This window comes from Oncorhynchus masou, chromosome 32 (assembly GCF_036934945.1).
Source record: "Oncorhynchus masou masou isolate Uvic2021 chromosome 32, UVic_Omas_1.1, whole genome shotgun sequence".
Classification (NCBI taxonomy): Eukaryota; Metazoa; Chordata; class Actinopteri; order Salmoniformes; family Salmonidae; genus Oncorhynchus; species Oncorhynchus masou.
Genome location: NC_088243.1, coordinates 89,136,748 through 89,150,436, shown reverse-complemented (window position 1 = coordinate 89,150,436; position 13,689 = coordinate 89,136,748). Strand labels below are relative to the sequence as shown.

At 40.8% G+C, this 13,689-nt stretch overlaps 1 protein-coding gene across 1 annotated transcript; it reads left to right on the top strand.

Annotated features, from left to right (window-relative positions):
* The first annotated feature begins 655 nt into the window (after positions 1 to 655).
* Positions 656 to 13,416, top strand: LOC135527144 (melanin-concentrating hormone receptor 2-like). The gene is made up of 2 exons (XM_064955789.1): positions 656 to 1,557; positions 12,272 to 13,416. Exons 1-2 carry the CDS (start codon positions 1,145 to 1,147, stop codon positions 12,912 to 12,914), a joined length of 1,056 nt encoding a protein of 351 aa, XP_064811861.1. The 5' UTR covers positions 656 to 1,144; the 3' UTR covers positions 12,915 to 13,416.
* The last annotated feature ends 273 nt before the right edge of the window (positions 13,417 to 13,689 follow it).

Genomic DNA, 13,689 nt, shown 5'->3' with positions numbered 1-13,689 from the left:
GTGAGAACCATGAGCCTCCTATGTTTTGTATTGAAATCAATGTACACAGAGGAGGACGGAAGCTTGCTGTCCTCTGGCTACACCGTGGCGCTACCCTATAGAGGGCTGTCAAGGCTACTGCAAACCTTAACTGCAAAATATATAATATAAATAAAACATATTGTGTTTCAATAAATTATTTGGTGACGTGTTAATATTTATGATAGTTTAATAATCTAAAAGGAAAACTTTATAAATGTTTTAAAAATGTATTTGTATGAAATTCCTCCCCTGCCTCTGCCAAGGAGTCTCCACTGAAAGGATATTTTTCATTTATAACTAAAGGATCTGAGTCATTTATAACTAAAGGATCTGTTGACTAAAATAATGTATGATTGTTTAATGATTCTTCCTTGAATCGTTTGCTGTATATTTGAAACAATCTGTGTGATTCTGTGATTGACATATAGAAGGCCTACATACTATTAGGAAACAACAGTATGTCATTGATGTTGTCCATCTGAATGAAGCGACATTTAATCAGAACATCGTGACACAAGTCAATTTACTTCTGACATGCGCATCAGGGTGCATGGATGAGATGTTTTTCAGAGCAATAAACAGATCAACATTTTTTTTTCGTATGATTTACTCACTTATCTCTCAATCAGTTTTCTCTAAACTTGATTTATGTTTAATGACGTGTTAAATGAACAAGCGAGGGATCTTTTGAATGGAGGAGACGAGAATCGGATTTATCTTATCGTTCACTGAGTCAGCGAATATGAGGTGCGCTATTGGGTAGGGAGAGAGCGCAAAGGAGACGAACGGGGAGGTCCAGTCCTGAGTAAATAATGTGTTCTCCAAGTGGCATCAGCTTGTTCCCAAGTTTGGTGAGATAGATCGATCCTTCAGCAGAATCTCATCGAAACACATACTTTAATTGAGCTGCAGTTCATTACAAGTTAAAGAAGTGCATCAACCAAAGGATACGCGCGCTGCGGTTTACCCAGAATAGGTGCCCAAGTTGTACCTCTAGATATTTGGATAGAAGCTAGTACAGTATGACTTTTCGGCTTGACAGTGTTGGTGCTTATCTATAGCATAATACTGATCCGCGCGTTATCAATCAAGACCAGGTCGGCAAATATCTGAAGATCTGAAGATGATTATGAATCGCTCGGACATATTTTGTAATTACAAAGAAGTAAGTAACTTCACCAACAACTCGTCATGTGTGAACACGACTCAGTCCTCACCCAGCTTCATCGACTTGGCGACTTTTATGCACATATTCCCGTCCATATACGGCATCCTGTGTACAATAGGAGTGATCGCCAACGGTTTGGTGATTTACGCAGTGGCGACATGCAAGAAGAAGATGGTCTCGGACATCTACGTGCTGAACTTGGCCGTCGCAGATATGCTCTTCTTGCTGGTGATGCCTTTCAACATTCACCAGCTGGTCCGGGACAGACAGTGGGTGTTCGGGAACTTCATGTGCAAAGCTGTCGTGGTGGTGGATGTTAGCAACCAGTTCACTACGGTGGGGATTGTAACGGTGTTGTGTATTGACAGGTACGTCTCCACCTCTCCAAATTCAACAGGTGTCAGTTTGAACATGACAAAGCATCAATTAGGTCTTCCTCCTCTATTACCTTTATGTATTCAGGTAGATATAACCTGGTGTAGGATATGATTATAACATAGTTAGAACCTATAGGTAATTAAGAAGGAGACATTACTGTTACGCAGCCCAAGAGCAGGGATCTAGTGAGCGGATGGTCGGGACCGGAGCATTATTACAAATTAATTTGTAGACTGCAGATTGACCGCAAGAAGTGCAAACACATATAACATTTGACCAAAACATAATAATTTTCAAACCTACAGAACCAGACAAAAGTGTGAACACACTTACTCATTCCAGAGTTTTTCTTTATTTTATTTTTTATTTTTATTCTACATTATAGAATAATAGTGAAAACATCAAAACTATAAAATAACACATATGGAATCATGTAGTAACCAAAGTGTTAAACAACTCAAAATATATTTTATATATTTTACCTGCAAAAAGAAAGGAGGACCAAGGCACTTTTCATATAATTAATTAATTTTTTAATGTGTCCTTTATTTGTGTTCAATAGAAACGAAGTTTAAAAAATGTATCACCCTTTGCCTTGATGGCAGCTTTGCACACTCTTGAAATTGTCTTAACCAGCTTCACGAGGAATGCTTTTCCAGCAGACTTGAAAGAATTCCCACATATGCTGAGCACTTGTTGGCTGCTTTTCCCAAACCATCTCAATTGGGTTGAGGCCGGGTGATTGTGGAGGCCAGGACATCTAATGCAGCTCCATCACTCTCCTTGGTCAAATAGCCCTTACACAGCCTGGCGGTGTGTTTTCGGTGTAGTAACCAAAAAAGTGTTTAACAAATCAAAATATATTGCATTTTTTAGATTTTCTCAACAAGCTTCATGAGGTAGTCACCTGGAATGCATTTCATTTCACACGTTTGCCTTGTTAAAAGTTCATTTGTGGAATTTCTTTCCTTCTTTAATGTGTTTTAGCCAATCAGTTGTGTTGTGACAAGGTTGGGGTGCTATACAGAAGATAGCCCTATTTGGTAAAAGACCAAGTGCATATTATGTCAAGAACAGCTCAGAGAAATGACAGTCCATCATTACTTTAAGATTTGAAGGTCAGTCAATGTGAAACATTTCAAGAACCTTGAACGTTTATTCAAGTGCAGTCGCAAAAGCCATTACTATGATGAAACTGGCTCTCATGAGGACCGCCACAGGAAAGGAAGACCCAGAGTCAACTCTAATAAACTGGCTCTCATGAGGACCGCCACAGGAAAGGAAGACCCAAAGTTACCTTCGCTGCAGACGATAAGTTGATTAGAGTTAACTGCACCTCAGATTGCAGTCCAAATAAATGCTTCACAGATTTCAAGTAACAGACACATCTTAACATGTTCAGAGGAGACTGCATGAATTGGGCCTTTATGATCAAATTGCTGCAAAGAAACCACTGATGGAGTTAGGATGCTTTGCTGCTGACACTGTCCGTGATTTATTTAGAATTCAAGGCACACTTTACCAGCATGGCTAATACATCATTCTGCACCGATACACCATCCCATCTGGTTTTGGGCGTAGTGGGACTATCATTTGGTTTTCAACAGGACAATGACCCAAAACACACATCCAGTGTAAGGGCTATTTGACCAAGAAGGAGAGTGATGGAGTGCTGCGTCAGATGACCTGGTAATACACAATCACCTGACCTCAACACGTTTGAGATGGTTTGTCATGAGTTGGACAGCAGAGTGAAGGAAAAGCAGCTAGGTGCTCAGCATATGTGGGAACTCCTTCAAGTCTGTCGGAAAAGCATTCCTCATGAAGCTGGTTGAGAGAATGCCAAGAGTGTTCAAAGCAGTCATCAAGGCAAAGGGTGTTTACATTGAAGAATCTAAAATCTAAAATATATTTTGATTTGTTTAAAACGTATTTGTTTACTACATCATTCCAAATGTGTTATTTCACAGTTTTTATGTCTTCACTATTATTCTATATTCAGCAACAAAAGAAATGTCCCTATTTCAGGACCCAGTCTTTCAAAGATAATTCGTACAGTCGTTAAGACACTAACAGCTTAGACGGTAGGCAACTAAAGTCCCAGTTATGAAAACTTAGGACACTAAAGAGGCATTTCTACTCTGAAAAACACCAAAAGAAAAATGCCCAGGGTCCCTGCTCATCTGCATAAACGTGTCTTAGGCATGCAGCAAGGAGGCATGAGGACTGCCTGAAAGTATTCAGACCCCTGAACGTATTCAGACCCCTGAAGGTATTCAGACCCCTGCAGGTATTCAGAGACCTGAAAGTATTCAGACCCCTGAAAATATTCAGACCCCTAAAGGTATTCAGACCCCTGAAAGTATTCAGACCCCTGAAAGTATTCAGAGACCTGAAGGTATTCAGACCCCTGAAAGTATTCAGAGACCCCTGAAAGTATTCAGAGACCCCTGAAAGTATTCAGAGACCCCTGAAAGTATTCAGAGACCCCTGAAAGTATTCAGACCCCTGAAAGTATTCAGACCCCTGAAAGTATTCAGAGACCCCTGAAAGTATTCAGAGACCCCTGAAAGTATTCAGACCCCTGAAAGTATTCAGACCCCTGAAAGTATTCAGACCCCTGAAAGTATTCAGACCCCTGAAAGTATTCAGAGACCCCTGAAAGTATTCAGAGACCCCTGAAAGTATTCAGACCCCTGAAAGTATTCAGACCCCTGAAAGTATTCAGACCCCTGAAAGTATTCAGAGACCCCTGAAAGTATTCAGAGACCTGAAGGTATTCCAGGTCCCTGAAAGTATTCAGAGACCTGAAAGTATTCAGAGACCTGAAAGTATTCAGACCCCTGAAATGTTTCAGAGACCTGAAGGTATTCAGATCCCTGAAAGTATTCAGAGACCTGAAAGTATTCAGACCCCTGAAAGTATTCAGAGACCTGAAAGTATTCAGACCCCTGAAATGTTTCAGAGACCTGAAGGTATTCAGATCCCTGAAAGTATTCAGACCCCTGAAATGTTTCAGAGACCTGAAGGTATTCAGATCCCTGAAAGTATTCAGAGACCTGAAGGTATTCCAGATCCCTGAAGGTATTCAGAGACCTGAAGGCATTCAGAGACCCCTGAAGGTATTCAGAGACCCCTGAAAGTATTCAGAGACCTGAAGGCATTCAGAGACCCCTGAAGGTATTCAGAGACCTGAAAGTATTCAGACCCCTGAAAGTATTCAGAGACCTGAGGGTATTCCAGATCCCTTTCTCCACATGTTGTTACCTGGATTATATTTGTACGGCTTCCATTAATATTAGACATCACGCAACAGTTATTGACAAATAGACACGCACCACCACCTCTCGTCTTACCAGACTTAGCTTCTCTGTCCTGACGAAAAATCCCTACATCTCTATATCATCCTTGTCGTCATTCAGCCACGACTAGTTGAAACATAAGATATTCCAAGTTTTAATGTCCCGTTGGTAGGATAATCATTCATTTTATTTTTTCCAATGATTGCACGTTGGCCAATAGAATGGATGGCAGTGGGGGTTTACTCACTCGCCTACAAATTCTCAGAAGCAGCCTGACCTCTGTCCCCTTTTTCTCCGTCTTTCTTCACGCAAATTATGGGAATTTGGGCCCGTTCCAGGGAAAGCAGTATATCCTTCGCGTCAAACTCGTTAAAGAAAAAAATCTTCTTCCAGCTGGAGGAGAGTAATCGCTGTTCTGACATCCAGAAGTTATTTCCAGGTCATAAGAGACGGTAGCAGCAACATTATGTAAACAAATAAGTTCAAAAATAAGTTACCAACAATAAGAAACAAAATGCACAAATTAGCACAGTTAGTTAGGAGCCTGTAAAATGTCAGCCATCCCTTCCGGTGCCGTAGAGCTCTGAGACAGGATTGTGTCGAGACACAGATCTGGGGTATGGTACCAAATAATGTCTGCAGCATTGAAGGCCCCCAATAACACAGTGGCCTCCGTCATTCTTAAATGGAAGAAGTTTGGAACCATCAAGACTCTTCCTATTGCTGGCGACCAAGAACCTGATGGTCACTCTGACAGAAAGCTCCAGAGTTCCTCTGTGGAGATGGGAGAAACTTCCAGAAAGACAACCATCACTGCAGCACTCCAGCAATGAGGCCTTTATGTTAGAGTGGCCAGACGGAAGCCACTCATCAGTAAAAGGCACATGACAGCCCACTTGGAGTTTGCTAAAAAGAACCTAAAGGACTCTCAGACCATGAGAAACAAGATTATTTGGCCTGAATGCCAAGTGTCACGTCTGGAGGAAACCTGGCACCATCCCTATGGTAAAGCATGGTGGTGGCAGCATCATGCCGTGGAGATGTTTTTCAGTGGCAGGGACTGGGAGACTAGTCAGTATCAAGGGAAAGATCAACGGAGCAAATTATAGAGAGATACTTGATGAAAACCTGCTCCAGAGTGCCCAGGACCTCAGTCTGGGGTGAAGGTTCACCTTCAAACAGGACAACAACCTTAAGCACACAGCCAAGACAACGCAGGGGTGGCTTCGGAACAAGCCTCTGAATGTCCTTGAGTTGCCCAGCCAGAGCCCGGACTTGAACCCAATCTAACATCTCTGGAGAGACCTGAAAATAGCTGTGCAGTGACGCTCCCATCCAACCTGACAGAGCTTAATAAGAGAAGAATGGGAGAAACTCCCCAAATACAGGCGTGCCAAGAGTGTAGCGTCATACCCAAGAAGACTTGAGTCTGCATCGCTTCCAAAGGGGCCTCAACAAAGTACCGAGGAAAGGGTCTGAATACTTGTGATATTTCCGTTTTTAATTTTTAATACATGCTTTGTCACTATAGGGTATTGTGTGTAGATTGATGAGTAAAAAAAAACAACGATTTAATACATTTTAGAATAATACTGTAACGTACAAAATGTGGAAAAAGTCAAGGGGTCTGAATACTTTCCAAATGTAATGTATATGTGTGGGAAACCTTGAGAACAGACTTCCAAAATAAGAATGAATTGGAGGTGATTTCCTGGTGTCTTTAAGGTCTCTTATTTCCACAGTAATATCACTATGGTCATGAAGACATCTCTACAGTAATATCTCTATGGTCATGAAGACATCTCTACAGTAATATCTCTGTGGTCATGAAGACATCTCTACAGTAATATCTCTGTGGTTCATATGAAGACATCTCTACAGTAATATCTCTATGGTCATGAAGACATCTCTACAGTAATATCTCTATGGTCATGAAGACATCTCTACAGTAATATCTCTATGGTCATGAAGACATCTCTACAGTAATATCTCTATGGTCATGAAGACATCTCTACAGTAATATCTCTATGGTCATGAAGACATCTCTACAGTAATATTTCTATGGTCATGAAGACATCTCTACAGTAATATCTCTATGGTCATGAAGACATCTCTACAGTAATATCTCTATGATCATGAAGACATCTCTACAGTAATATCTCTATGGTCATGAAGACATCTCTACAGTAATATCTCTATAGTCATGAAGACATCTCTACAGTAATATCTCTATGGTCATGAAGACATCTCTACAGTAATATTTCTATGGTCATGAAGACATCTCTACAGTAATATCTCTATGGTCATGAAGACATCTCTACAGTAATATCTCTATGGTCATGAAGACATCTCTACAGTAATATCTCTGTGGTTCATATGAAGACATCTCTACAGTAATATCTCTATGGTCATGAAGACATCTCTACAGTAATATCTCTATGGTCATGAAGACATCTCTACAGTAATATCTCTATGGTCATGAAGACATCTCTACAGTAATAGCTCTATGGTCATGAAGACATCTCTACAGTAATATCTCTATGGTCATGAAGACATCTCTACAGTAATATTTCTATGGTCATGAAGACATCTCTACAGTAATATCTCTATGGTCATGAAGACATCTCTACAGTAATATCTCTATGGTCATGAAGACATCTCTACAGTAATATCCCCTTCGTCCATATGTAGACATCTCTACAGTAATATCTCCTTTGTCCATATGAAGACATCTCTACAGTAATATCTCTATGGTAATGAAGACATCTCTACAGTAATATCTCCTTGGTCCATATGAAGACATTGCTACAGTAATATCTCTATGGTCATGAAGACATCTCTACAGTAATATTTCTATGGTCATGAAGACATCTCTACAGTAATATCTCTATGGTCATGAAGACATCTCTACAGTAATATCTCTATGGTCATGAAGACATCTCTACAGTAATATCCCCTTCGTCCATATGTAGACATCTCTACAGTAATATCTCCTTTGTCCATATGAAGACATCTCTACAGTAATATCTCTATGGTAATGAAGACATCTCTACAGTAATATCTCCTTGGTCCATATGAAGACATTGCTACAGTAATATCTCTATGGTCATGAAGACATCTCTACAGTAATATCTCTATGGTCATGAAGACATCTCTACAGTAATATCTCTATGGTCATGAAGACATCTCTACAGTAATATCCCCTTCGTCCATATGTAGACATCTCTACAGTAATATCTCCTTTGTCCATATGAAGACATCTCTACAGTAATATCTCTATGGTAATGAAGACATCTCTACAGTAATATCTCCTTGGTCCATATGAAGACATTGCTACAGTAATCTCTCCATGGTCATGAAGACATCTCTACAGTAATATCTCTATGGTCATGAAGACATCTCTACAGTAATATCTCTATGGTCATGAAGACATCTCTACAGTAATATCTCCATGGTCATGAAGACATCTCTACAGTAATATCTCTATGGTCATGAAGACATCTCTACAGTAATATCTCTATGGTCATGAAGACATCTCTACAGTAATATCTCTATGGTCATGAAGACATCTCTACAGTAATATCTCTATGGTTCATATGAAGACATCTCTACAGTAATATCTCTATGGTCATGAAGACATCTCTACAGTAATATTTCTATGGTCATGAAGACATCTCTACAGTAATATCTCCATGGTCATGAAGACATCTCTACAGTAAAATCTCTGTGGTCATATGTTGACATCTCTACAGTATTATCTATGTGGTCATATGTAGACACCTCTACAGTATTATCTATGTGGTCATATGTATACACCTCTACAGTAATATCTCCATCCCTTGGCCAGCCTTGGATGTATTCAGTATCATGAGAGATTTAACCAGTGCAGAGCAAATTCCTCCTTTTCAGTTATTTGATGTCACATGGCTGTAGGGTTATGTTCCTTCGTTCATAGACATATGACACACGCTGGTTAAGTACGGCAGCATGGTACAGAAGATGGCTATAGACTTAACTTTGATTTGATTTAACATCAGCAGTAAAAAATGTTTTCAACAATCTGTATCTCTGATCGTTTATTTTAGGATTCAACACATCCCAAATGTACCCCTTTTTTTCATATGTAGTGCATTACGTTTGACAAGGGCTCATAGGACTCTGGTAAAATATGGTGCACTATTTAGGGAATAGGGGCCTATTTGGGACGTACCCGTGGTGATTTCGCGTTGTACATCAAGCAGTACGCAGGTCATCAGTCTAACTTTATTTTACGTGTTCATGACAGCTTGTACAGTGGGGCAAAAAAGTATTTAGTCAGCCACCAATTGTGCAAGTTCTCCCACTTAAAAAAATGAGAGAGGCCTGTAATTTTCATCATAGGTACACTTCAACTATGACAGACAAAATGAGAAAAATAAATCCAGAAAATCACATTGTAGGATATTTAATGAATTTATTTGCAAATGATGGTGTAAAATAAGTATTTTCCCACTGTATGTGACTTTTCCAGCTCCCAGATCAATTATTCCTAAAATGTTATTATATTATAATAGTATACGGTATGCCACTTTGCAGATGTTTTCATCCAAAGCGACCTATAGTACAGTGAGTGCATTCATTCACTTAGTATGTGTATGTGATCCTGGAAGGAATTGAACCCCATGACCTTGGGCATATGCCAGTGTCATGTGGTGCATTCCAAATGGCACCCTATTCCCTTAATAGTACACTACTGTTGACCAGGGCATATACTGCCCTGCCAAGAAACATTTAAAAAAAGGCAGTATCTGCTCATAGCGTGGAATTGAGAAAAATGGCTTTTATTTACCTTGGTTTTCACAGTAACTTTATGTAGTTACTGCTACACATGACCCCCATTTTCTCCTGAACACAATACAATAGAGGCGGGATACTTGTCCACGTGATTAAGCATGTATTGATTGTAGCAAAAAAAATGATATTAACACATTTTCGACCAAATGAGCAGTGACTACTTATTTTTTTTTGCTTGATAGGGCAGTATAGGACTCTGTTGAAAAATTCGCTATATATAGAATAAATACTTTTAGAACGAAGCCAATGCTCTTACCTTACTGATTCAGTCATGACATTATTAGATTTATTTAATGTAACATCATGATTAGAGTCCCGATTGCTCTCAGGAAGAAGAGAAAAACAAACTGCATGAATAGGCGGTATTCAAACACAAAATCCTTCTATTCCAGGTTAACTAATTACCGTTCGCTTTTCTTGGGATGACAAGTACAATTTATTTATGGTGTTTCTCCTGTCTGTGTATTCACATGACATTCACATGCCTCTGTCTGGACTAGACTCTGGACTGGGTAAAAAGTGATGGTTGTTACTGAAGAAAACAAAAAGACAAACTCCTCACGTTGGAGTCTCCTGAAAGATCGGTGTAGAGATATTTGTGCTATTTTGGGAGACACTGTCTCTCTGTCTCCATCCCTTCGCCTCTAGACTTTCACGTTCATGGAGCGGCAGCACTATGACTTGCTTTGACTGATTCCAAATCTCCGTTCTGTCGTTACACGTTCAGACATCGCAGACACGTCGTACTAAGAATGGAACATCACAATGAACACTATGGCAAATACCAAATGAAATCTCACTCAGTATCACATTGTGCATAAACGCGCACACACACGCGCGCCAAAACACATGACCACCCATAATATGTACATCTGTCTGCACATAGACATGAACTCGAGTACATCTACAGTATCTTTTTTACAACACAGTCAAATCCCTGAAATCAATCATCTGTTTTCTACACAGCCTGAATGCAGTAATGCTTTCCTAACCTTAGAATAAGTGTGACCTCCCGCGTGGCGTAGCGGTCTAAGGCACTGACCGGGAGAACCATGAGGTGGTGCACAATTGTCCCAGTGTCGCCCGGATTAGGGGAGGTTTTGGTCGGCTGTGATGTCCTTGTTCCATCACACTCTTGCGATTCCTTGTGGCGGCCGGGTATATGAACGCTGCCTTCGGGCGTACAGTGTTACCTCTGACATATTGGTGCGGGTGACTTCCAGGTTAAGCGGACAGTGTGTCAAGAGGCAGTGTCCCTGACGTGTCTCGAACATGCTAGATGGTCATAGTGTACACTCACCTGTCCTCTCCAACCAACCTCAATATTGTCCTTTACTGTCTGCAGTAACTAGACCCTACCATACGTCTGGGGGGTGCTCAGAAATTTATGTTTTGTATGACTGTAAATGTTTCCCTATAAACCACTCAAGTGTAACTTTTGCAGCATGCTTAGGGTCATTCTCCTGCTGGAAGGTGAACCTCCGTCCCAGTCTTAAATCTCTCGAAGACTGAAACAGGTTTCATGCTGCCATCACCATGCTTCACTGTGGGGATGGTGTTCTCGGGTGGTGAGAGGTGTTGGTTTTGCGCCAGACATAGCATATTCCTTGATGACCAAAAAGCTCAATATTAGTCTCATCTGACCAGAGTACCTTCTTCCATATATTTGGGGCGTCTCCCACGTGCCTTTTGGTGAACACCAAACGTTTTTGCTTATTTTTTTCTTTAAGCAATGGCTTTTTTTCTGGCCACTCTTCCGTAAAGCCCAGCTCTGTGGAGTGTGTGGCTTAAAGTGGTCCTATGGACAGATACTCCAATCTCCACTGTGGAGCTTTGCAGCTACTTCAGGGTTATCTTTGGTCTCTTTGTTGCCTCTGATTAATACCCTCCTTGCCTGGTCCGTGAGATTTGATGGGCGGCCGGTTGGCAGGATTATTTTGGTGCCATATTTTTTTCTATTTTTTAATAATGGATTTAATGGGGCTCCGTGGGATGTTCAAAGTTTCTGATATTTTTTTATAACCCAAAAACTTTGTCCCTGACCTGTTTGGAGAGCTCCTTGGGCTTCATGGTGCACCTTGCTTGCTGAGATACTGAGATCATGTGACACTTAAATAAAGTCCACCTGTGTACAATCTAACTAATTACATGACTTCTGAAGGTAATTGGTTGCACCAGATCTTATTTAGGGGCTTCATAGCAGAGTGGGTGAATACATATGCACTCATCACTTTTCCATTTAAAAAAAAAAAATTTAAGCAAGTAAATTTTTGCATTTCACTTCACCAATTTGGACTATTTTGGTTTATTGGTCTATTAATATGAAATCCAAATAAAAATCAATTTAAATTACAGGTTGTAATGCAAGAAAATAGGAAAACCGCAAAGGGGAATGAATACTTTTGCAAGGCACTGTAGTACATTACTTTTGGTCAAAGTAGTGCACTGTGACAGGAATGGGCTCTGGTCAAAATTCATACACTATATAGGGAGCGGGGTGCAATTGGGGCACAACCCAGGTACATAACCTAACCCCTGGTCCCTAACTGATGTGTCTCTTTGTTTATAGATACATTGCCATCGTCCACCCCACCTCAGAGAAGCGGACCATCCAGTGGACCATCATTATCAACATCCTGGTGTGGGTCGGCAGCTTCCTGCTGACCGTGCCCGTCATGATCTACGCCATGGTGGTGAGGAAGAGCGACCTGGAGATATGCATGATGTTTCTGGACGGGCCTGAGGACATGTACTGGTACACTCTCTACCAGTCCATCCTGGGCTTCATTTTCCCTCTCATCATCATCTCCACCTTCTACTCCCTCACCCTCTACCACGTCTTCAGATCCATCCGCCGAGTCAAGCGTAAACAGTCTGTCTGGGCGAAGCGCGCCACCAAGACCGTGGTGATGGTCATTGCTCTCTTCCTGGTGTGCTGGAGCCCATATCACGTGATCCAGGTGATTAACTTGAGCAACAACAGGCCAACCAACACCTTTGTGTATGTCTACAACATCACGATCTGTCTGAGTTACTCCCACAGCTGCATCAACCCTCTGATGCTGCTCATCTTCGCTCAGAACTACCGCGAGCGTCTCTGTCACAGGAAGGGGTTGAGGAGCTCGCAGCAGAACTCCTCCAAGACCACTGTGATCAAGCCAGACGGTTCCAGTGTGTCCACCGACCCAAACTATCGCAGCACAGCCATCTAGTAGTACAGACACAGTCATCTAGTAGTACAGATATTGCCACTCATATACTGTGTGTGTGTGAATAGGTGGGCTGTCGTTTTGTCCCAATGAGACTACCAAAAGTCAGCTGTTACCGTTCTGCTATCTTCAACAAACTTTTCGGGTTCATGAATTACTTGAAGCCAAAGTAGCTGAAAAACACTTATCTTTCCAGGGGACAGAAGTGGCATTATGTGTTAGTGGATGGATGAATGGATTTACTCATCGGACTGCAACAGCTCCACCATCACTATCATTCTTCTGATACAAATGTCAACTGATCAAAATGTCATTCTCTCTCTCTCTCTCTCTCTCTGGGATGAAATTTAAGGATTGTTTTACTAGCTTGGTCTGAAAATACTAGCCTTCGGCTACTGGGCTAGCATAATGTCCATCCCTGCACACGCTTAATGACCACCACTCCCCACAAGAATTATACTACAGTATAAATATTGTAGTATTCACTTCAGTGTTTTTACGGACTTTTGAGGAAACACTACAGTGTATACTGTAGTATACTTTAGTATTTGCTGTAGTATACTTTAGTATTTGCTGTAGTATACTGTAATATTTGCTGTAGTATACTGTAATATTTGCTGTAGTATACTGTAGTCTTCACAGTTAACTAATGTATGAATACTGTAGTATATACTATAGTAATTAATGTAGTGTTTTTGCAGTTTGTAGTATTTACTGTCGTGTTTTTGCAGACTGTAGTATACTGTTGTCATTGTGGGAGGGAGCAAACAGACAGTTC

Bases quoted from the DNA above. Each gene is read 5' to 3' on its own strand.
- LOC135527144 (XM_064955789.1), top strand. From the start codon at position 1,145: ATGATTATGAATCGCTCGGACATATTTTGTAATTACAAAGAAGTAAGT. The intron at 1,558-12,271 runs GTACGTCTCCAC...CTTTGTTTATAG, and splicing joins ACGGTGTTGTGTATTGACAG to ATACATTGCCATCGTCCACC.